Raw genomic sequence first — 23803 nt, 5'->3', positions numbered from 1 at the left:
TATTTATTAAAAATTAGAAATACCTTTCTTGATTTCCTCCTCAGTTTGATTTAAGCTAGTTCTAAACAAAAATAGGAAGCAAGAAATCTAGAACCATTTCTATTTATTTGTTTTATTTCTACTCTGCCTTGTGTTCCAGAAGGATCCTCCAGGCAGGCTTACAGGAATGATAACATGCAGTTAATATGGGAGTGTAATCCACCGTTTAGACACAGCAATTGAGAGCGAGAATGGTGTAGTAGTTACAGTATGAATACGGAGGTTCAAATCTCCAGTCTGCCATGGAAGCTTGCTAGGGGACTTTGGTTGGCCACAGCACAGCATGGGGGGGGGGGGTCAGGCCACCAGTGGGGGCAGGAGATCCCCCACTCCCAGCTTCTCATCCCCCCATTCATTTGACCAATGGAGGAAGAGGTGGGGGAATGGGCCTCCTGGGGCATGCTCCTGGTCATCATGACGACAGCACTCCCAGGAGCGACATCATTACGCAGGCTGCAAGAGTGCTCCTGTGCTTCATGTTAGGGCGATTTGGGCCCCAAACAAGCTGATTCTTTAAGAATCACCCTGATGTGAAACACTCCTATGGTCTGCATGATGATGTCGCTCCCAGAAGTGATGTCGTCACACTGTGCTGGGAGTGGGTGTGCACAAAATGCACATAGGAAGATTTTCCAAGGATGAGTGTCAGAGTCCCCCCTCCTGCTGAGAGGGTAAAGGGGCCTAGTAACCCTGGCACAGCAGTGGCTCTGATCACCATCAGTTCTCTCTGATCAAAAGTATAAAATGATCAAAAATTTCTAAGTTCTGGAGAATCAAAATTGAAGTACCTTGGTTGAAGTTCATGTGTAGATTGTCCACTGATGCCACCTCAGTTCTGTATTCTTGTCTAAAATCAAATTGATATGGATCTAAACAACCAGCAGCACTCTCCAGGAAAACCCAGTTTATGCAACAAATATCACTTATTTCCTCACCTACCATGCTAGTTATCTGGAATTTGCAAGAATATTGTTATGTAGAAATTTGATCATTATTCTTTATTCTGTTTTTTGCTTTGAGGTGAATCATTTCTAAGTGTCTCTGAGTACTAAATTCCATGACACGTGAACATATGACTAATTAAAATCAGAAGTACTTATTCTTGAATTACTGCATTAAGAATTGGGGCCAAAGTTCATTTGCTGATGAAAATGAGTTTTCTAATGCAGGTGAAACATAAGTTGGTCACAGGACATACATGGGAGAATAATTCTTGGTTCCAGCATAATCTCTTGGCTTGGGGCTCAGGTGGCTGTTGCTACTATCTTTTAAAGTATAGTTAACATTAGCAGTCACCCTTATAATGATGTGGCACATACCAAATCTGTGTTGAATATCTGTTCTTAGTCTAAGTTAATCAAGAATAGTTTTAGTGTTATAAAACACACTATGAGAACAGCCTAAGAAAATGTGTCCTTATAATTAAATTTATAAAGTATAGGGAAGTTTTTTTTTTTTTAAAAAATATTTATTAGCAAACCTGAATTTACCAAGTTTTAATGCATATTATTTAGAAACTGAATACTTTAAAGCTATTAAGGGAATACTTTCAAGTACTTACAGTACTGTCAACAGAAGATGTGATTAAATAAATTGAATGTTGAAGATTTTTGGCTTATAGTTAACACTAGGTAATTAAAAGGAAGCACTGCTTTGGGAATGCACAATATATCAGCTGTACTCTTTAGCTCATTAGCTAAGGTTTTGCATGTTTATGGAGCTAACCCTCAATTAAAGGTGTCTTTAGTGTATGCTTAACTGGGCCTTTTAGGTGTTTGGAATAAAGCATTACTGTTTAATTGAAACTGGTGTGTCATAATGATGTCCTAGTAATATGCAAGATAAATCCTTTTCCTGGATGCCGGAAACACAGTCTATAGAAATGAAAATGACTGTGTGTACGATCTGAATAATCATCTGATGTGTATTAATACATATTCTAGATTGATGTTGTTGGTTCAGCTATATAATGAGTTATCTGTAAGAACTGAGGCTTTAAGTTCACATTTACATCCTAAGCAGAGTTACACTGTTCTAAATCCATTGAAGTAAATGGTGATAGAAGCGTACTGTTGGTTTCTTGGTGTGCCTCTATGGAGCAGCCACTTTATACTTCAGACAACTTGAGCAAAAGCTTTCCTATATTGAGAACAGCATTGCTTCCGTTGGTGATTGCTATGCTGTATCCCAAAACACTTTTAGATGACTATTCTTTTAGAGCAATTAATATAGAAGCCTTGGTACTATGGTGTTACCTGAATTGGTCTTCTTGTGAGTAAATAGAATTTGTGGGGGGAATTAGCAAGCAAGAAAGACAGCTATGTGAGAGGCTGGTAACCGTGGGATCTATTCAGCAATAATTTACGGAGTCCTTTCCTGAGGATATATATACACGAAGCCAGTGTTCTTAATTAAAGGGTAATTTTTATTCAAGGGGTAAATGCACACACGCACACACACACACACACACACACACAAGAGGCCTAAGAAAAGCAGAGATTAAGGTGGAATACATTTGAGGGATTGCAAGGTGATAATTACCTATCTGAAGAGCAGGGGGTCCGCGGAGGGAGAGCTTCAAACACCAACATTCTCGGCCAAGGAAGCAAGAGGCTTAGGGCAAACCTCAAGGGAACAACGCTTTGGATCTGGTAAGCGTGTACGAAGAGAGAGAGACTTAGGGAAGCGACCCTAAGGGAGCAGCCAGGGAGCGTGCACAATTTGAATGGGCTAAGGTACTACTCTTATAGAGTAAGAGAACCCACCTAGCCGTTAGAACAACTCAACAACTCAAACAAAAGGTTTGATTACCTTGATTGGTAGCTGCCGGGGCACGTGAAAGAGATTGCAAAATTTGTTCTAGCGCTGCACAAAGGGCCAGTAAGTTAATGAAGTCCACCAGAGCTAAGTTGATGAATTTAGTTGGAGAATGTACTTTCCCAGGAACAACTGTAAAGACCTATGAATGTTATTTGATTAGCTCCTCAGTCAAGTCCAGGAGATCTCATCACGGAAGGAAGGAAAGGAATGTGTTAAGTGAGGATGACTCTGCGAGACGTATTGTCGAAGGCTTTCACAGCCGGAGAATGATGGTTGTTGTGGGTTTTCCGGGCTGTATTGCCGTGGTCTTGGCATTGTAGTTCCTGACGTTTCGCCAGCAGCTGTGGCTGGCATCTTCAGAGGTGTAGCACCAAAAGGCAGAGATCTCCCACTGGGAGATCTTCAGAGGTGTAGCACCAAAAGGCAGAGATCTCCCACTGGGAGATCTGTCTTTTGGTGCTACACCTCTGAAGATGCCAGCCACAGCTGCTGGCGAAACGTCAGGAACTACAATGCCAAGACCACGGCAATACAGCCCGGAAAACCCACAACAACCATCACTCTGCGAGACCTTTGTTGCACTGGATTCCTTAGGGGCTGGGGAGACTGCAAATCCAATCACCTTTAATCACTCTGTATTCCTATGTGGCATTCCATCCATGCCTGGATCTCCTGGGCGGGACTCAGCAACTGTTAGCTGGAGGCCCTCTGGTTACAATACAAGTTGCCATTTTAAATCCAGAGGCCTGGTGATTTTTAATATCATGAACAGCCATGTTAAAATGGCTATTAAAGAGGTGGAGACTGGGCTGACTGCTTACAATAGGATGTACAGTATGCCATTCTTTCATAATAACAGTCGGGATAGAAAGAGAATACAAATTACGTGAATTATGAAACCTGACTGCTGGCTAATATTTGTGAGTCTAAATTTATTGCATCTGTAATACTGTCTATCTAGTACATTTTTATTCACTAATTTCTCTAAGGAGCTCAGGGTGTCATACACAGTTCTCCCTTCTCACAAAAACTTATGAAACAGGTTAGGCTGTGTGATTGGCCCAAGGCGACCTGCCTAATACAGACATTTGAACTTGGATCTCCCAGATCCTAGTCCAGTACTCTAACCAAAATGCTTCACAGGCACCCTTGCTATTTTTTTTGAAGATATGTTTGGCAAAAATTAAAAATTAGATTTTAATGTTTAACGTGCATTTTTTCTTATAGGAGTGTCGTCGTGGCACCAAAGAAATCTGTGGCTTCTTCTGCAGCTACTATTAATGTGCCCACAAATGCTGTCAGCGTGGTTTCTTCTTTGGATTCAGCCCAAGCCCCAGATTTAATGGGAGGATCTCCTGGTAAGTGAGGGGAAATGAAACAGCTTGCCAAAAATATTTCCAAATGTGATGGAAACTTGTGTGTTGACTTGTTGACTTTGTGTATATTTTAATTTTAGCTATAGAGTCATTATTTAAATGGCGTGTTACTTTCCCCATTTTGTAGGTTGGGAATGGAGCTGAAGGCCAAGCTAAATGATATATTTTATTAGAACTAACCCAATGTCACATAACTATGTACAATCTTTCAAGTAGAGTTGGGCATGAAATGGGAAAAAATGAAACGAGTGTTTTGTGTTTCGCCACATTCCACGAATCATGAACTTTCATGAAATTGTCCTGTTTCATGAAACGATTCATTAGTTTTGTGATTCGTCAGAACCCAGGGCACTTCAGTGGCCCCCTTCATACCCAGAGATGCCAAACTTGCAGGGAAACTTCAGCAGGCTCTCCTCCACCCACCCTCACCCAACAAACCATCAAGAACAAATGCTCTAAATAAGAATATAAGCAAAGAAAATTAAAGGGAAAAAAGGTGGGCCTCAGTCAAGCTAGGCCCCAGAGCCAGGCAATGCCCTGAGACTGGGGTTTGGTGGGGTGGAGGAAAGAAGTCACTCTCACCCAACGACCTTCCCAGCAATGCCAAGAGCTGAAAATAAGAGAGAGGTTTTCCAGTCTCTTTTAAAGAAGCAGCAAATCCAGCCAAAAGCTCCCAATTCCACTCTTTCACTCCAAATCCCAGCAATAGGTCCTCCCTTTCCCTCTGTCTACTGGAACTGAAAAGCATGAGGCAGAGAGCTGTGTCTTATATAAGAAATTCTCACATAGAGCAGAACAGGAGGTCTTTGGTTGGCAGACTGACCTGCCTAACAGGGTTTGGAGGGATGAGATTGGTGTTCCCATGGCTACAGAAGGCCCATCTCCTCAGTTGCCCGCTCTTTGTTGTATAGGGCAGAATGAAAGCTCTCCAGTTGGCAGGGAAAGCTGCTTATCAAAGTTATGTGGGCTAAGATTGGGGTTTCCAGTGGCAAAAAAAGGTCTGCAGATATTCCAGGCCTATGTTGCTTAAGGAATCAATGGATCAATGCCAGCCTGTCTGGCATCACGAATCATTCACAAATTGAACGAATCGGTCCAAAAAGCTGTGATTTTTTTAAAAAAACTGCGGCCTCATGAAACATGTTTTGCGAAACACGAATCAGCCTGATTTGTCACGAAATTTGATTCGTATTTCGATTTGTGCCCATGTCTACTCTAAAGTTCTCCAGAGCTTTTCTTCAGGCTAGATGTTACATTTTTTTAAAGGAATAGAAAGATGCTAGGACATAAAGTCCTGTAGCAGTATGCTTCAAGACTGATCAGGCTGTTGATGAAACTATTCCCTACATCTTTGGTGTTTAGAAGTTCTTCAACCTTCAGTCGCTTATCTAAGAGTGACCAGTACAGATATCCACCTCTCCTGCTAAGACTAATTCATCTGCTTCGTGTAATATATAGTGAATAGTGTAATATATAGTGAAGTATGCTTTCAGTGTATGAACAAGTATCCCCATATGTTAACAAGTGATAGTTATGTCAGGCTTTGTTAACCATAGACTGAGCTTCTGTAATCAAGAGATGCTCATGAACACTTAAATGGCTAAAAGTGGTCAGCATAAAATGTTAGCAGGAAGTGATAGGTCTGTTTGGGAAAGCTTGCCTGCAGAGGGGCCTTAAACAGTAAGACCCACTAGAGGATATCTTTTATTTATTTTAGGAAATGTTGCATTTATTGATTCAAAAAGGGATCCTACAATGGCAGGGAGATGATCTCCTAGTTGCTTTTGAAGGGTTACATGCCCTCTGCCTACTAGATATATTGTCCAATTTGGTTTCAGTTGACTTGCTGCTGCCTAGTGCAGTATCTGAAAGTGGTCTCCAGTTTAGTTAATATAAGAACTAGTACACTTTCCTGCTACTCTCTGCCTTACAAAAAATCTGTATGTTCCAGAATGGACTTGGTAGAACTCTGATGAACTGTTGGCATTTATGTTTTCAATGGAAGATATTCCATCTTTTTGGTTCTTCCTCTCTGGACCTTGTGATGCAATTCAAAATCTGATTTATATCCATCACCATGTAAACTAGTTAACAGTGAAAAACCTACAATTCAGTCCCAAGCCATAAATATGAGAATGGGAATGATAAATGAAGGAAATAAATAAATAAGCCTATTAACTTTAGTGTACTAAGAACAGTATAACTCTGTTTAGGATTATTGTTAGCCTCTACTTTTAAGAAATTTACAAACTGGAGCAGACTTTGCACACTCCCATGTGAAAATATTTTGTGATATTTTTGCTGGTTGTAGTAAAAAAGTTGGATTGCAGTTTCTTAATGCTACTCTCTATTTATTTGATAAGCTTTTAATTTACTTCTGTGCAGCCAATGCCGAGCAACCCCGAGTGTGGAAAAAAGATTATTTAAAGAAACCCATTTCAGAATGTAGTACAATCTGATTTATTTATTTAAAAAGATTTATATCCCACCTTTCAACACAACCAGGGCCACCAAGGTGGCTCATTTTATTTGATTTTTTTTGCAGAAGATTTTTAAGTAATGTGTGTGTGTGCCTTTTCTAAACATTTCATTTTAGAAAGCTGGTAGGTTGGCCCAGAAATTTTTCACCAAATGAACTGAATCCACACGTGGCTGGATATTTCTTTTAAAAATGTTTTTGTTTCTGTACATTTCTGGACTGTATTAGAGAAGGGAAGGAGAGGAAATGAAACTGTTTTCTGGTAGCTGCTGCCTTGCCATTAAATGCACAATAGGTATCACTTTTCTTTGCATATGTACATTCAAAGATATGCAAACGTTTTGGGAGCAGCACTTCCTTTTAAGGACAGTTTATTGCTACAGACATTATTTGTTTAGACCCTTAGGGACTTTGAATAAACAATAAGCTTTCACTAGAAGGGTGTTAGACAGATGATCTATTTGCATTTTCTTTTATGTCCTTGCGAATGTCTGTAAAACTGTCAGTTTGAAGGAGCCAGTTTATCAGTGAAAGGATAAGAGAGATAAGTCACTTTGGTTCCACATGTTTGAAGTAGCTACTGCACTTACTTGCATGTGTGCTTTAGATGAAAACATGCTTCTGAAAAGTGTCTTTCCCCTCTAAATGCACAAAAAGCAGCGCTTAAATTGAAAGCTCACTTGCAAACAACATTTCATGCTTTCATCCAAAGAGCATTTACATGAAATGGTTCTTTGAAGTCACTGACAGAATAATATGGCATTTGGGGGGCTTTGAGAATTTTTGAGCTGAAATAAATCTTTTCCTTGGGTTGAAGTTTCTTAGAAAGATATGGGCCTCTTGCAGTGTTTTACTGTACAGGGGTGCTTTTAGAATATTTGCCCAGAGGAATATAATTAAAATGTTATGTCAGTATTTAAAAAGGGACTTTCTAGCAATGATCCATGACCCAGAGACAGCAAGTATTCTTGTGGAAAATCCATATGTGGATTTTCAGTTTGTGCTGCTGTTTCTTTAACTATAGCACAGTACAGAGGTTTTAAATATTCCAATAAAGGACTGGCATACAATGGACTCAGCTGACATGACTGAGATATTGCACTACTGGTATGACTGGGACTTGCAGTGTGTATGGGGTGCTATGTAGACTCTTCCTCTTTGTAAGGAATGATATTAGCCTGAGCAGTAGTGCCATGTTGCTGTTTGGAGAAATAAGACTTACTGTATCCAACAGTAAAAGGGAAAAAAAGTATTTATTTTATCCAAACTTGCATTCTGAGTATGGAAAAATTATAAAAGAAACCTGAACTTTCAAATCAAGCCAGAGTTGCCAAATAATTCAGTTCCATAAATCCATTCTTCTAATATCAATGAACATTATTTCTGAGACACGAGGAAATTTGAGTTTTGTGTGAATTAACGTTTTTCTGATTATTGTGAACAATAACAACAAAAGCAGCAGTGGTTTCTCCCTTCTGCCTCTTTGTATGATAATAAATAAAAACAATGTGCTTATATACTGCTCTTCTAGATAGATTAGTGCCCCGCTCAGAGCGTGAACAAAGCCAGTGTTATTATTATCCTCACAATATAGCTGGGGAGCTGGGACTGAGAGGAGTGGCTTTCTGAAAGCCATTGGCTGACCTCATGGCAATAGTGGGATTCGAACCAGCAGAATGCTGATTTGCAGTCCAGCCACTATTGCTGTGGCTGCAGTTAGTCTTTTGGCATAGTGAGCCATGTTAAGGTAATATAGTTGTTCTAGCATACCCTGGAAGAGTTTGCTCACAGCATAAATTAGACTTTTTGCTTAATGGTATTTACTCTTTCTGTACATTCACACTTGTGAGTTATACAGTATATGTAAATATATATCCAGTGCCTATCTTTATACAGACCTGAATAAAAAGTTTTTGATATTTATGTTTTTTGCTTATAAGGTGATACATGTTGGAATTAAAAAATGTTTCAATTTAGTAAATTATTTTTTTTTAGTAAATTAGTTAGGTTTAATTGTATATGGCCAAAGGCCGTCACAATACAAAGTTAAGAACAGTAAAAATAGAAATCTCAATTTAGTATATGCTGATGGGTGGGTCTAAACTTGCTGAGACTGGTAGGGAAAGAGACCTTTGGATTGTACTGAATAGCTCAATGAAAATGTCAACCCAGTGTGCCATAGCAGTGAAAAAGGCAAACTCTATAAAGGAATTATTAGGAAAGGGATTTAAAATAAAATGGTCACTATTATAATGCATAGCCTCATCTGGTCACCTTATCTCAAAAAGTACATTGCAGAGCTGGAAAAAGTACAGAAGAGAGCAACCAAGAAGATTAAGGGGCCAGAGCACCTTTGTTACAAAGAAAAGCTGAAGAGTCTGGGACTTTTCAGTTTAGAAGAGAGATAACTAAAGGGAGACATGATAGATGTTTATAAAATTATGCCTGGGTAGAAAGATTGGACAGAAGAGACCATTTCCCCCTCTCTCAAAAAACTAGAACTCAGAGATATCCAGTGAAGTTAATGGGCAGTAGATTCAAAATGGACAAAAGGAAATATTTCTTTACACAATGAGTGATTAAAATGTGGAATTCACTGCCAGAGGATGTAGTGATGGCTATAGGCATATACATTTTTAAAATGGGATTAGACAGCTTCATAGAGGATAGGTCCATCGATGGCTACTAAAGGGAACGTTCACATTCAGAGTCAGTAAATCTCTGCATACCAATGCCAGGAGGCAACATCAGAGGAAGGCCTCAGGCTCTCTGCCCTATTGTTGGCACTCCAGAGTAACTGGTTGGCCACTGTGTGAGACAGAATGTTGGACTAGATGGACCACTGATCTGATCCAGCACAGCTTTTTAAATGTTCTTTTGGTGCATTGCATGGACGTTTTCCCCTAGAAGGTACCTTATGGGATGTGGTGGTGCACCAGTTCACAATGCTCTCCTCAAACATGTGCTGATTCTCTGAGATTACCTGACTGATACATGGCATTACCCAAGTACCTTTGGGCTGCGTCTAGGATGCACATCCTGCAACAGTTGAATTACTGTTCTCCGTTCTGTTTTCCCCTAGGACTTAGGCTGAACCGAAATAGCTGAAATGCTGTTTCTACCAGGAACACAGGACGTATAGATGAAGTAGAGAGTGCAAGTGCAACAGCATGTATTTGAGGTGCTTATGTGATTTGGCCGTAGAGGGAATGGAAAGGGCACAATCTGCATATCATTCCTGGTGTACTAATGTGTAGGGCTGACTTTATTGTACTAGCACTGGGCAGATATGAAACCAGAGATTCTTTACACATTTCTAATGATGACATAGAAGACAGCTAGCTAGTCTGAGTTGGGATAGCTTTTTAGCCCTTGATGCAGAAACCTTTTTAAGTACTATCACAACTCTTATCAACAATTGTTCCAAACTTAGATGAAGAGAAGGTAGGTTGTAAAAAGCATATAAAATTCGAACATTAATGCAGAATTTGATGAGCCTGTTTTGTCAGCTATGTAATAGCTTAGAATTTGAGTATATATTCCTCTCTTCCTGTCTTGTTAATCTGTTTGTACTTACTGCACAAATATGGATAGGGCCCCAACTCAGTAGTAGAGGATGTGATTTACATGCAGGTGGTCCCTAGATCAACCCCTGGAATTTCCTCTTAAAAGGATAGCTAGGAAGCAGCACTTGACACCTTGGAATGCCATGCCAATCAGAGAGGCTATACTGGCCAGAATGGACCAAAGTGTTACTGTGTGTGTATGTGTTGTGTGTGTGTATCAGCCATCTGTCATGTTTGAATGAATCTGCTTCCAAACTGGTCTCAGAGTCACACAAAAGAACCAAGTATAAGAGAGAAACTGCTCTTCCACCACTGAACTACAAGGCCATTATGTTCTTTGGTTCACTTTTCCCATTCCCTGGCCAGTCTTGGCTACTTTATTTTTCATACACACACCCTCCGACTGAAACTCGCCAAACTCTCTAGTATGCTGCTCTTTGGACAAGGGTTGACAAGGTTTTTTCTAAGATGGAGAATAGGAGGGCTAGTCACAGACCAAGAAGGGTAAAGACTGGGGCCGCAAGATGGATGGAGATGGTCATGGCAAACATCTGCTTATATGCATTGCAATGCAAGTCTTGTGAATTTTTTTCTTTCTTTTTTGCAGGTACTGGATCATCCAATTCAAGGTTGCCTTCCGTTCCTACAGTTTCTTCGGTGCCTGAGGATTCTGCTTCAAATATGAGGTAATATTTTAAACAGGTTTTAATACTTTCAAGAAACTGTGTATATCACTTCCTTGTTTTAAAAATAATTATGGAATTCACCTGACTGGATTGTGATATTTCAGCTGATGCTAGAAGGAAGTTTAAGTTCATCTTCGTTCTTCTGTGCCTCCACACATGGGGACTGCGCAGGCGCAGGCCAGCCGCCGGAGAATTTTCTAGAGCTTCCATGGCTCCGAAGGGGCCGTTTGTCGCGTGCCTCAGCGACCGTTTTCCCGCCCAAACGGTCACGTGATCCTCCAGCGACCAACGGCCCCTTCCCTCAGTTCTCTTCTTGCCGCCGCTTGGAGAGAACGTGAGCTTCGTTGCTCTGTGCTTTTGTGCTTCGTGCTTTCTCTAACTGATTGCTTGGCTTTTGACTTCGGACTTCGTGACCTCGACTATTCTTTGGATCTCGCTTTGGACTTTGACGTGGACTCGGTAATTTGACTCGGACTGTTTTTGACCCTTCTTTCGCGTGCCCCTGAAGATGGCCTCTACGGCTCTCTTCAAGCATTGCCTGCAATGCCACACTAAAATGGCCAAATCCGATGGCCATGATCTGTGCCTTTTTTGCTTGGGGGAGACCCACAATGTCTCGGCCTGTAGGATCTGCCAGGGTTTCACCAGCAAGGCCCGGCAGGATCGCAAGGCCCGGCTAAATTCCTCGCTGTGGCAGAAGGTCATGTCGGAGGGAACCCCGTTACGTCCGTCCAAGGCCGGCCCTAGCCCCTCTGCTGAACGGCAATCAAGAGCTGGCTCAGTGGCCTCCGCGAGGTCGGGGTCGAAACCGCGTCCCCCGAGTGCCTCGGCGTCGAGAGCGGCCTCTCCAGCGCAGGGACCGGTGCGGCCGCCCCGTAGCGCGTCATCCACCAGGTCGGATCCGAGACCGACATCGGAACCGAGGATCCTGGTACCGAGTCCCCGATCGGAACCGACGACCGGATCGATTCCGATAAAGTCTAAGAGGTCGAAGCCGAGGTCCCCTTCGAAGGCGAGGAGCGCGTCGGTTCCAAGGTCTTCTTCGGAACCGGCAAAGAAGAAGAAGACTAAACATCATCGGTCGCCGCATCCCGCTCCTCAGGAGGAGGTCATCGTGCTTCCTCACACGCCTTCCCCTCATCTGGATTCCCCCGAACCAGAGGACATCTCCGTGCCGGTGCCGGATCCGATGGCCTTCGAGACGGTGCCCGCAGAGTTCTCGTCGGGACCGGAGCCGAGCCCACACCGTCGGAGCCGACCATCACCTGCCCTTCGGTCGCCGAGGCTGGAACCGAGCCCGTCTCCTCGTCGGAGCCGTCCATCTCCTGTCCGTCCGTCTCCACCTGCAGTCGGTCGTGAGCGGCGCCGTTCCGGGGACAGCATTCGATCGGCCTGATCCACTGCATCCCAGCATCGTCAAGCCTCCTATCTCCCCTCGCCATACCATTGCCAGTGGGAAGGGGCACCTGCTGGGTTCACCGAGTCGGAACCGGGGCCATCGACGTCGAGGCGGACGTGGTTCCCCCCTCCAGTCCAGGGTGAGGACTCCCAGCTCGGATCCGAGGAGGGAGAAGTTGAGAGCCTGGCCGACTACCAGTCGGAATCCTGGTCTGAACCATCGCCGGCTGAGGATCTGGTGCCATCTACGGGCTCCCCGTTCGAGGACCTCCGCATCTACGCCGACCAGATGGCTAGGATGGCCCAGGCCCTCGAGATGGACATCTCTTCGGCAGTCCCCCAGACCAAGGACAAGCTCCTCAAGCGGATCTACGGGGATAATCCGGCGTCCGTTGGCTTCCCCATGCTCGAGGGTATTGAGGAGATCGTGGAGAAGGTGTGGAAGGTGCCCTGTGATCAGCCTCCAACATCTAAGAGGATTGAACAGCTTTACAAGATCAAGCAGGGCACCTGGCCGGCGTTGGTGAAGCACCCTCCACCTTCCTCCTTGGTCACGGAGGAATTCAACCCCCGACGGTCGGGTCACTCCTTGGTGCCTGCCGATAAAGAGGGCAAGAAGCTGGATGCCATGGGCAGGCGCCAGTACATTGTCTCTTCGCTGGGTCTGAGGATCGCCAACTACCAGACCATCATGGCAGGGTACCAACTGTACCTCTGGGAGAAGTTGGCATCCTACACTCGAGACCTCCCGCCTGAGCAGAAGGCTGTCGTCTCGCTGTTGCAGACAGAGGCTGTCAGGCTGTCTAAGCAGCAGATGAATGCTGGGAGCCACGCTGCTGACACTGCTGCTCGGGGAATGGCTTCGGCGGTGGTCCTCAGGCGCCACTCCTGGTTGCGGTCTACGGCCCTGTCCCAGGAGGTGCGTTCCAGGGTGGAGAGCATGCCCTTTGAAGGGGACTCGCTGTTCTCCAAGTCCACCGACGAGACCCTGAAAAAGAAAAAAGAGGACAGGCAGACGGCGCGGTCCTTGGGTCTGGCTCCTGCGGACAAGCCCTCCTCCAGGCCACGGTACGCTCCTCGGCCCGGCCCTTACCATTACCAGGGCAGATACCAACAGCAACGGCCGGGCTACCACCAGTATCCTGCCTACCAGCAGCGGCCTTACCCTCCCGCACAACAGCAAAGGAGGCGTCGGCCCTTCAAGCCTCGTCCGGCACAACAACCGGCCCAGCAGAGAGATCAGCAGGGCGCCGGGAGGCAGTACTGACGGGTCACGCCAGCCGTATCCCCGAACTTTTCGGACAGACTGAGTCCACTCCTCTCTGAGTGGGAGTCAATAACATCTGACTCATGGGTCTTAACCATTGTTGAACTGGGATACGGGCTGGAGTTCGTTGAGCTGCCTAGATGCAGTTCACCCCTGACAGCTGTCAATAACACTATGGCCGAGCTGGATGCGGAGATCGTGTCGCTCTTGGCCAAGGGTGCTGTGGAAGAATTGCCCTATGAGGACTCTGTAAAGGGATTCTTCTCTAGGTTCTTCTTGGTCCCCAAGAAGGATGGGGGCTTACGTCCCATTTTAGATCTGAGGGGCCTTAATGCCTTCCTCAAGGTGACCAAATTCAAAATGGTTACGTTGGCGACTGTGATCGCCTTGCTGAAACAGGGGGATTGGTTTGCGGTTCTTGACTTAAAGGACGCATACTTTCACGTGGGGATACGGGAGGAGCACAGGAAATACCTGAGCTTCGTTTACCGGCAAAGGGTTTTCCGGTATAAGGTGCTCCCCTTTGGCCTGTCCACTGCCCCACGAGTGTTCACTAAATGTGTGGCCCCTGTGGTTTCCTTCCTACGGGAAGAAGGCTGTACCATCTTTCCGTACCTCGATGACTGGCTCATCGTGGCTGAATCGGAGTCTAGGCTGGAGCAGGACATTGGCTTGGTACTTAGCACTTGCCAACGCCTGGGGCTCCTGGTGAACTTGGAGAAATCCAAACTGGTGCCCAGCTGCAAGGTGTCCTACATTGGCGCACTCTTGGACTCTGTGGAGGGTAAGGCTCTGCTCCCCTTGGAGAGGGCTCGGTCCCTAAGGGATCTGGTGTCCATGTTTAAAAGGAACCGATTCCAGTCTGTGCGCACTATCCAGTGCTTACTAGGGCATATGGCAGCGGCTACCTCTGTGGTGCCTTTTGCTAGGCTGCGTATGCGCCCGCTCCAGAACTGGTTTGTGCGGAGGTACGATGCTCTGTTACACCCTCCGTCCCTCAAATTCTCTGTCCCAAGGGTCATCCTCTCCTCCTTGGACTGGTGGCTGTCTAATGACAACTTGTTTTGAGGGACCCCCTTTGGGTATCAGCACCATGACGTCAAGGTTACCACTGATGCCTCTCTGTTGGGATGGGGGGCTTACTGTGGTGATGTGTCTGTGCAGGATGTCTGGTCTGAGAGGGAAAAGACCCTCCATATCAATGTGCTTGAACTAAGGGCCATTCGTTTCGCACTTGTGTCTCTTACAGCACTGCTGAGAAATCGTCAGGTCTTGGTACAGACGGACAACACGACTGCCATGTACTACGTGAATCAGCAGGGGGGCACAGTGTCCATGGCCCTGTGCCGGGAAGCCACGCTCACTTGGCAGTGGGCTATCAGGAACGGCGTGTCGCTCCGTGCTATACACGTGGCTGGGTCAGACAATGCCCGGGCAGATGCCCTCAGCAGGGTCCCTTTGCTGGACCACGAGTGGGAACTGAACGTAGAGTGCGTTGGGCCGATCTTCCAGATGTGGGGTCATCCAGTGATAGACGTGTTCGCCACTGCGGCGACCACCAAGGCCCACACGTTCTGTTCCAGGGCAGGGAGCGACCCCCTCTCTATTGGGGATGCCTTCCAGTTTACGTGGACGCAGGGCTTGCACTACATGTTTCCTCCATTCCCCTTGATTCCCAGGGTCCTGTGCAAGATAGAGGAGGACGGGACGGACTGCATCCTGGTTGCCCCCTTCTGGCCACGGCAGGTTTGGTTCCCGAAGCTCCTGCGGATGTCCCAACGGACATATGTGAGTCTGCCCCCTCGGCAAGACCTTCTCCTAAACGGGAGCCTGGTCCACCACGATCCCAGGAAGCTGCACCTAACGGCTTGGCGGATCGTTCCTCCCCGATAGGCTTTACTGACGAGGTACAGAGGGTCCTCCTGAATGCTCGTCGGCCATCCACTAGGCGCGCTTATGCGGCCAAGTGGCGCAGGTTTGAGCTCTGGGCACTTGCCAGAGGAGTAGTGCCTGACAGCAGTCCCTTGGGGGTTGTGTTCGAGTATTTGTGCCACTTGCGTGGCCTGGGCTTGAAGGTGTCCTCCCTCAAGGTCCACCTGGCAGCGATATCAGCTGCTCACACCCGAGTTGAGGGTGCTACGGTGTTTTCTCACCCACAATCCCGCCAGTTCCTTAAGGGCATGTACAATCTTTACCCACCTGTGTCTGCGCCAGTGCCTCAGTGGTCACTGTCCTTGGTGCTCTCACGTCTCATGTTGCCTCCATTTGAACCTATGGCTACATGCCCCTTGGATATGCTATCCTACAAGGTAGCGTTCTTGGTGGCCGTCACATCGGCCAGAAGGGTCAGTGAGCTGTCTGCACTGCGGTCTGACCCTCCCTTTCTTGTGTTTCATCCCAACAAGGTGGTCCTGCGTCCCTGCCTCGGGTTCCTGCCCAAGGTGGTGTCCGCCTTCCACCTCTCGCAGGATATCTCACTACCTGCGTTCTTTCCTCAACCTTCCTCTAAGGGGGAAAAGGCCCTTCATTCCCTAGACTTGAAGAGGGCCCTAGCCTATTACCTGGATAGGACGAAGGAATTCCGCTCCAGTCCTCACCTGTTTGTATGTTTTGGGGCCAAGGAAAAGGGTAACAGGGCTTCCTCACAGACCCTGTCTAGGTGGATTGTGACGGCCATTAGCAAGGCCTATTCCCTGGCAGGGGTGGCTTGCCCGCTTCGTGTCAGGGCCCACTCCACGCGGTCCCAAGCATCCTCTTCGGCACTCCTCAGGGGGGTGCCCCTGGTTAACATTTGTAAAGCAGCCACATGGTCCTCTGCAGACACCTTTGTCAGGCATTACGCCATTGATGTCAATGCGGAGCAGGATGTATCTGTGGCTAGGGCTGTCCTACACTCCCTTTTTTCCTGAAGGAGTTTTGGGATGATTTTCTTGGTGTAACTGCTGGGTACCCTTGTGTGAAAGAGTGTATATATGTACCTTGGGGTGTATATATGTAAATATTGAGTATTTATGTGTCCTTACACAGTTTTTTACATAGATGTATATATGCATATCTATTTGTTGTTGCGTTTGTTTGTTCAATAAAATTGTGTTGGACTTCACCCCCGCCTTCCTTATTGTGTGAAGCTTGGTACACTCCCATGTGTGGAGGCACAGAAGAACGAAGATGAAAACAGGGTTAACATACCTGTAACTTATGTTCATCGAGTTCTTCTGTGCTGACACACAACCCTCCCTCCTACCCCGCTGTGAACTCCAATGCACAATAATGTGATGGCTGTAACGGAAATTGGTGTTTTTTAAGGTGTTATGGCTGAAGTGTGTTGGTCAAGCGGCGGCAAGGGAGAACTGAGGGAAGGGGCCGTTGGTCGCTGGAGGATTACGTGACCGTTTGGGCGGGAAAACGGTCGCTGAGGCGCGCGACAAACGGCCCCTTCGGAGCCATGGAAGCTCTAGAAAATTCTCCGGCGGCTGGCCTGCGCCTGCGCAGTCCCCATGTGTGTCAGCACAGAAGAACTCGATGAACATAAGTTACAGGTATGTTAACCCTGTTATACCACTTCTTCTGACACTTAAATAAAAATAAATCCCAGTGGTGTTTCGCTTTGGGTTTAGTATTATGGTTCCTGCATGTTTTCTCCTTACATTGTTTTTACCTTGCATAATTTTAAGATCTTCAGCTGATCTGTCATTTATCTTATACATTTTTTTTAGTATTACAGAAAGACTTGAGCATGCTTTGGAAAAGGCTGCCCCTCTTCTGAGGGAGATATTTGTGGATTTTGCTCCTTTTCTTTCTCGTACTCTTTTGGGTAGCCATGGGCAAGAGCTACTGATAGAAGGTACAAGTAAGTTTCCATTTTTAATGCTTTCTATGTTTAAGGATTTTAATATTTAAGAAAATGAATAAAGTTTCTTATCAGTGCTGATGTCAGTTTTCACATTACTTTGAGACAGAATAATATTCAAATCATGCGAGAGCCCTGCTATTGTTGTGCTGTTAAAGTTTTAATCATCAGATTGTTTTAGTTTGTAATATAGTTTGGATAAAAAGAGCTCTGTGTGCCTGTGCTGGGAGTAGAGGTCCGACTCCTGAGAAGTCCTTGCGTGCTAATGGTTACCACATTCAGCCTTTGAGTCCTTGTCTATTTCTCCTTTCTCAGATGGCCTTAGCTCCTCTCGTAAGCTACTTTCTTCACCAAGTCATTACTGATTTCTTTATGTATTCTGCTCATGGTTAGTCAGTTCCAGAATATGTGCAGACTTAAAGGAACTGTACTAATCTTACTACCAGTCCAGCCCACCCACCCCCAATAATCTGCTATTAATCTGTTTAGGGATCAGGTAACATTCATCTGGCCTCAGAACCGATTCCTTATTCAGATCGCCATGCACATATGATCCTACTGCATGCGTAAAATGTCATGATATAAGAAGAACATTTTATCAGTTTCTAAAATGACATAAACATACCAGTTCATAGCAATGATCGTGGAGTTTAGATCAGGATACCCTGAAGTGAAGTGTACTCATCTCTACCCCCACGTCTGGGGCTTGATATGGTATATCGAAGATACATCCTGGTATAGTCTTCAGCTGCACTTGGAAGGAAGTGTACAGTTCATCAACTTTGTTTGATGGCATTACTAACAAAATTTTATGTTTCGATGCTGTTACTATGATGCAGGGCATGTTCAAATTGATAAATTATGGAAAATAGTGATCAGTTCTCTCAGTCTAGGGTAATAATAGTTATTTAGTACTAGATTTAGTTCACAAGTTTATATCACTTGTGAATGTAATTCACATATGTAAACTAACATTAGGTTTATGCCATTAGCAAGGATGAGTTACTGAGATCAGAGTAATAAAGTTTATGCATGTGTACTTGGGAATAAATGCCACTACATTAATTGAGGGTTACGCCTAGGTGAGTGTGCATAGGATAAGATTGCAATTTAACAATGAAATGAATCTGCCAGGAGACCAAAATAGATTTATTGACTTTGGCTGGATCATCTTATCCTTGCTAATGTCATGATTATGCTATTAAATTAAACTAGATACCTTGGGCTCTTGGGAGGAAAAGCTTGATATAAGTATTTGATAAATAAATAAATTAATTTAAAAACTTCTTTTATTCTTTGATGTCAGCTACACAGCTGAATGTCTTATAAAAACAAAAAGTCTTCTAGCACCTGATGAGATGTGATTTTGTTCTGATTTTAAACAGGATGAATGTATTAGCATTGCTTCTCAATCAGCAGAATGTCTGGGTGATAAAGGTATACTGGTTGAAGCAGCCACATGTATTCAGTTGAGCAACTTAAGTTATTGTATAGTTTTGATACTATAGAGATTGAAACCCATTTTTCTCCAGTATTTTGCAGATTGAAAGCATTAAGGGAAACTACATGTAAAAGTTTAGGGGGAAGCAATTTGTAGCGTAGAAATACAGGAGAAGGAAAAGCAGTTTGTAAAACAGAAACAAGAGAGCAGGAAATGCACAGTACCTTTGAACATCTGAGATTGATTTTCAAAGAGACTTGGCTCACAACAAAGCTTGCAGATAGTAGTCTTTTTTGGAAAAACTAAAGTACAGAATTACTTTAAGCAGAAATTATTTGTAAACTAGACAGTTAGGTTTAAAAGTTTGCTTCCTTCCCCTGGATGATAGGTTTTAACATAATTATGCTTATGCCTCATCCTTAGAGTTTCCAACCTCCAGGTGGTGATTGGAGATCTCCTGGAATTACAGCTGATCTCCAGGCCACAGAAATAAGTTCTCCTTAAAAATGACTGCTTTGGAGGATGGACTCTATGGCATCATACTAGGGTTGCCAGGTCCTCCCCTGGATTAAAACCAGGGGACAGGTGGTGGTTGTGGGGGTGCATGGGAGAACTTATTGTGTGCACACGTGAAGATGTGTGTACTCTGGAGCCTTCGTAGTCACACCAGGAATGACAGAATTGCCTGATTTTAAGCAAAATCCCCTGCAGAGGGGCCTTCCCTTTGTTGTCGCACTGGGAAAAACATCATTCCCAGTGCAACAAAGAAGTCTCTGGAGCATGCAGGAGTGCGCTTCAGAGCGCCCAGGCCCATTCCTTGCACTTTCCCCCACTGGTAAGAGGTGGGGAGACAGAGGCTGGGAGCAGGGGATCCCCCTTCCCCACTGGATGACTGGAAACCCTACATTATGCCCTGTTGAGGTTCCTCCCCTCTCCAAATCCCACTCTCTTCAGGTTTAACTCTCCCCCCCCACCCCAATCTCCAGGAATTTCTCAACCTGGAACTGGCAACCCTCTCTCTCTTTCTCCAATGGCTTTTATTGTCAGTTTTGATATCCCTTATTCACTTAAGTTATCAGTTATTTGAATGATCAGGAACTGACATCCTGCTTTGAGATCTTCCAGACCATCATTTTATTGCCAGTGGGGCCAGTGGGTGATACTGTTGTGATATATACGTGCACATATGCACACAAAGTCTTAAATGTTTTAGCAGAGAGGATGGTAACAATATTAGACACTCAAAAATGATCTGTAATTCCATCGTCTCTTCTCTTTAAGAATCAATGTAGAACAGATAGCAAATAGTTAACTGAGAGATGCATAGTATGTGATCAGAAAAAGTGTGAGAGCAGGTAGCCATTTTTAAAAGCTACTATTTCTGAACCCCTTTATCCATGATAAATGTTAATAAATGTACCCATTATTGGTTGTGGTTGTTAATAAATGCAAATATCACTGACGATATATTTAAGATTCTTGAAACAATACTTATACATATAGTGAACATTTTAATGACAAATGGCTAACAAGTGAATTTCTGAATATAAAACTGAAAAAAAGCATTTTAATGAAAGATAGTTGCACAGATATAAAAATTATTTTGCATTGTGATAGGTTATTTTCAGCTTTGGTATTTAAGTACACTCACAGTGGAAGGTACGTTTCTGTGGCTTCTTGTTCAGAAGAATACAGTGTCAGCACTGACCTGTTTTTTTCTGATTCACTGAATGTCTGTTGTTGCTTAGTAAATTTTCTTGTTTTATTAATAATGAAATAATCTGAAAAAGATCAGTGAAAAGCTTCCCCCCACCACCAATATACACATTCAGGTCATGATAGTACCTTTTTATATTATGCGAGGAGCTGGCATGAAATGTGAATTGCTAATAATAGCCAAATTAGTTTATCAACTAATTGCAAATATATAATATGCTACTGCTTGTAGCCCCCCCCCCAGTTTAGGTGAGGGTCAAGGGTCAAAGTACTAATAAGAGTGTTTGGGATGTCTGCTGCCATGAAACAAAATGGAAACTTGATTGATAGCTGGAGGGCTGAAGGGGGAGAGCTCAATGGAGAAAGCAAAGGTCATAGAGCCATTTCCCTTCTGTGCATATATAATGATCAACCCACTTCAAGGTGAAGAAATGTAAGTACTATAAATCAATATACCATATGCTATGTATGCTTTTATTAACTTGGAACACAAATATTTATGTAATCTCAGCAAAATAGCTCCAAGGCATCATTTTATATCAAAATTCTGCATGATAGTGATGAAATTGGTGTCTACTTTAAGCATATTTATACTGATATATTAATGTTTGGGTGCTGCTAACTCTATGAATCTGCAAGGTTTCTCCTTTTGTTGTATGTAAATCGTACTGACCATACAACAGTGTCACTAATTAAATTGGATCTCAGGTAGAATTTTCAGTAGGTAATAAATACAAGAATGGCATCATAAGCCCAAGTATATATTAAACTCCTTTCTTCTTCTTTTTTATAGGTCTTGTGTGCATGAAATCTAGTAGTTCAGTTGTGGAATTGGTCATGCTGCTTTGTTCTCAGGTGGGTTACAATTGAGTAGAAAGTGAACTGGTGTTGCCAGAACACCTTGTTTTATGACAAGCGTTTATTACATTGATTCTTCAATCCACAATCCTCAATCAATTTGGACGTGCCATTGATACTAACCTGCAGTGTGTGAAATTTTTACCATGTCTGTGTCTCTCCTGCTGTTACACTTTTTCACATATTCCCTTTCCTCTTTTAAGAACCCAAACAAAAAGATGTGTTGCAGGTAACGCAGCTAATGTTAGACTGGCATATGACACCCTTGTATGTTCTAATACACCAGTTAAAGGAGAACTGCATCGTATCTCACATCATCAGCTAAGACAGGAAGCTAACACACACATAACACACACAAATATTTTCATAATGGGACACAAATGTTATCAACTGATACATACATTCAACTAATAATATTTTTGACATAAATATAGTACTTTAGTTTTCCTACCATGTTGGAATTAATGGAGTTTGTCCCTTTGTATTTGTAAAGCAGTCAATAAAATACATAGTGCTCTCTACTAATTGTCTTTGACAGATGCTGTGTGTTTGACAATACTGTAAAAAAGTGAAGTGCAATTGCCAGCTATTTGATTTTTTTTCTTGATTTGTGAAACACAATTGCTGTTCTAAAAACTGAATGTTAAACTTCACTTTGATTAACAGAAAAGCTAACCTGAAGAATTAGAGTTGTCAACAAATAATATGTAATAGATCAAATAGCCATACTTTACTCATCTCCTATTTTTTTCCATTGTAATTATATAGGAGGTTTCTATTGAACTTTTCTTTTTGGCCTTTAAAAATGATACCTTCCTGGTAGTAAATTCCCCTACTTAAAACTTTAAAATAGCCCTTTTTAATGGGAAGGTTATTGGTCTAGAGGTCAAGGGTTTTGACCCATTTCAAAACCTTTGACCTTCATTTAAAGCCCTTATGGTTTACTTGCCTGACGAATAAGGATAATGCAAAATTAATGTTTTTTTACATCGATTTATTCGTTTTAGTGCCTATATTGCCAAATGTACTTAGACTGTGCTGACGGACATTTCATGAATACAAATGAAAGAATCATAGAAGGTGTGAAAAATCAATAACTGGCATTGAAAATAAAGTGCAATAGGAACAATTACTTCTGGAGATTACACCTAATAGATTTTTTACAATGAACTAGTGAAGATCAGTTATGTTTCTAGTAGACTTCTTAATAAAAGATGTAGTCAGAAAGCTTATATGCATTTCTAGTTTTCCTTAACACTGGGAGATCAAAAGTTTTCATGTAAGTTATAGCTCTTATTTTTTCAAAAGAGCATTTTTATTTCTTTATTTTACCATTTAAGGGAATGCTCATATGCTTCTTGAACTGTATACAAAATCTTTGAACATTACTTCTTAATATATACAAACATTTGGTTAATCTGGGGGCTATAAGACACTTTTTTGTTCTGGTTTAATAATGTTAGGTTTTTTTCCTGTTGCAAAGTACCTCAAAATATATATCATGAATTGCATGTGCCAAGATTTTCTACACTGGACAGCGTAGGTGCTGATGCGATCTAAAGTGGAGTAAATGACATGCTCTAATGTGCCTATTTGTCATACATGTCACATTGCTGTTTAATGGTAATCTAATCAAACACCAAATATGGCACCAGTTTAGTTGAGTTGGTAGCAATAAAAATGTTGTTTTGTGTGAAATAGTTGAAACACTCTAGTAAAATAAACAGAATTAGTAGCATCTTTTCAGGCAAAATAGTTATAATATTTTGCAGAATAAGAAAATGTAGTGTAAGAAATGAAGCAAAAATTAGCTGTAGATGTATATAGATTTGATCTAGGGTGATAATTACATTTTTCACTTTGAATTTTCCTAATTCAAAGAGGTCAGTATGGCAATCACAAAAGTGATTTATTTTCTTAAGAGGTAAACTGTCTGTTGCTACATGAAAGCTTGAGAGATATGAAATTGAATTTCAGCTCGACATTTTACAGATACTGGGAGGAGATGGGGTTGAGTTTGATTGATTTTTTTCTTTTTGTGGGACCAAGATAGGGAGGGAAGTGAAGTGACCCTCTTGCTAAAATTTTAATTAATTTTTTAAGAAGAGATGGAGAGGATGGAGTGCCAAAGATCGAAAGATCAGGTCAAAAACTAGTTTTTAATCACATAAATAATACAATATAGTTACAAGTAAGCATCTGCAAGTGTGATTTAAAACTTTATGAATTTGTCTGACATGTTAAATTATAGCACTGCTTTGATTAATATCTTTTGTGAAATGCACCTAATCTATTGAGGTATTATGC

The 23803-nt window shown here is 43.0% G+C and overlaps 1 protein-coding gene across 3 annotated transcripts in view; it reads left to right on the top strand.

Moving 5' to 3' along the window:
- LRBA (LPS responsive beige-like anchor protein) overlaps window positions 1-23803 on the top strand; it is a 602029-nt gene that overhangs the window by 144640 nt on the left and 433586 nt on the right. For 2 of the 3 annotated variants that reach the window (XM_054990073.1, XM_054990070.1), the window contains exons 31-34: window positions 4087-4217; window positions 10888-10966; window positions 17348-17481; window positions 21432-21493. In XM_054990073.1, the coding sequence (XP_054846048.1) occupies window positions 4087-4217; window positions 10888-10966; window positions 17348-17481; window positions 21432-21493 (406 nt within the window). The remainder of the gene's footprint in view (window positions 1-4086; window positions 4218-10887; window positions 10967-17347; window positions 17482-21431; window positions 21494-23803) is intronic. The other variant, XM_054990072.1, reaches the window with a different exon arrangement.

This window comes from Eublepharis macularius, chromosome 10 (assembly GCF_028583425.1).
Source record: "Eublepharis macularius isolate TG4126 chromosome 10, MPM_Emac_v1.0, whole genome shotgun sequence".
NCBI classification, from domain to species: Eukaryota; Metazoa; Chordata; class Lepidosauria; order Squamata; family Eublepharidae; genus Eublepharis; species Eublepharis macularius.
The sequence above is the reverse complement of the archived record's forward strand: the minus strand, read 5'-3'. Positions and strand labels throughout refer to the sequence as shown.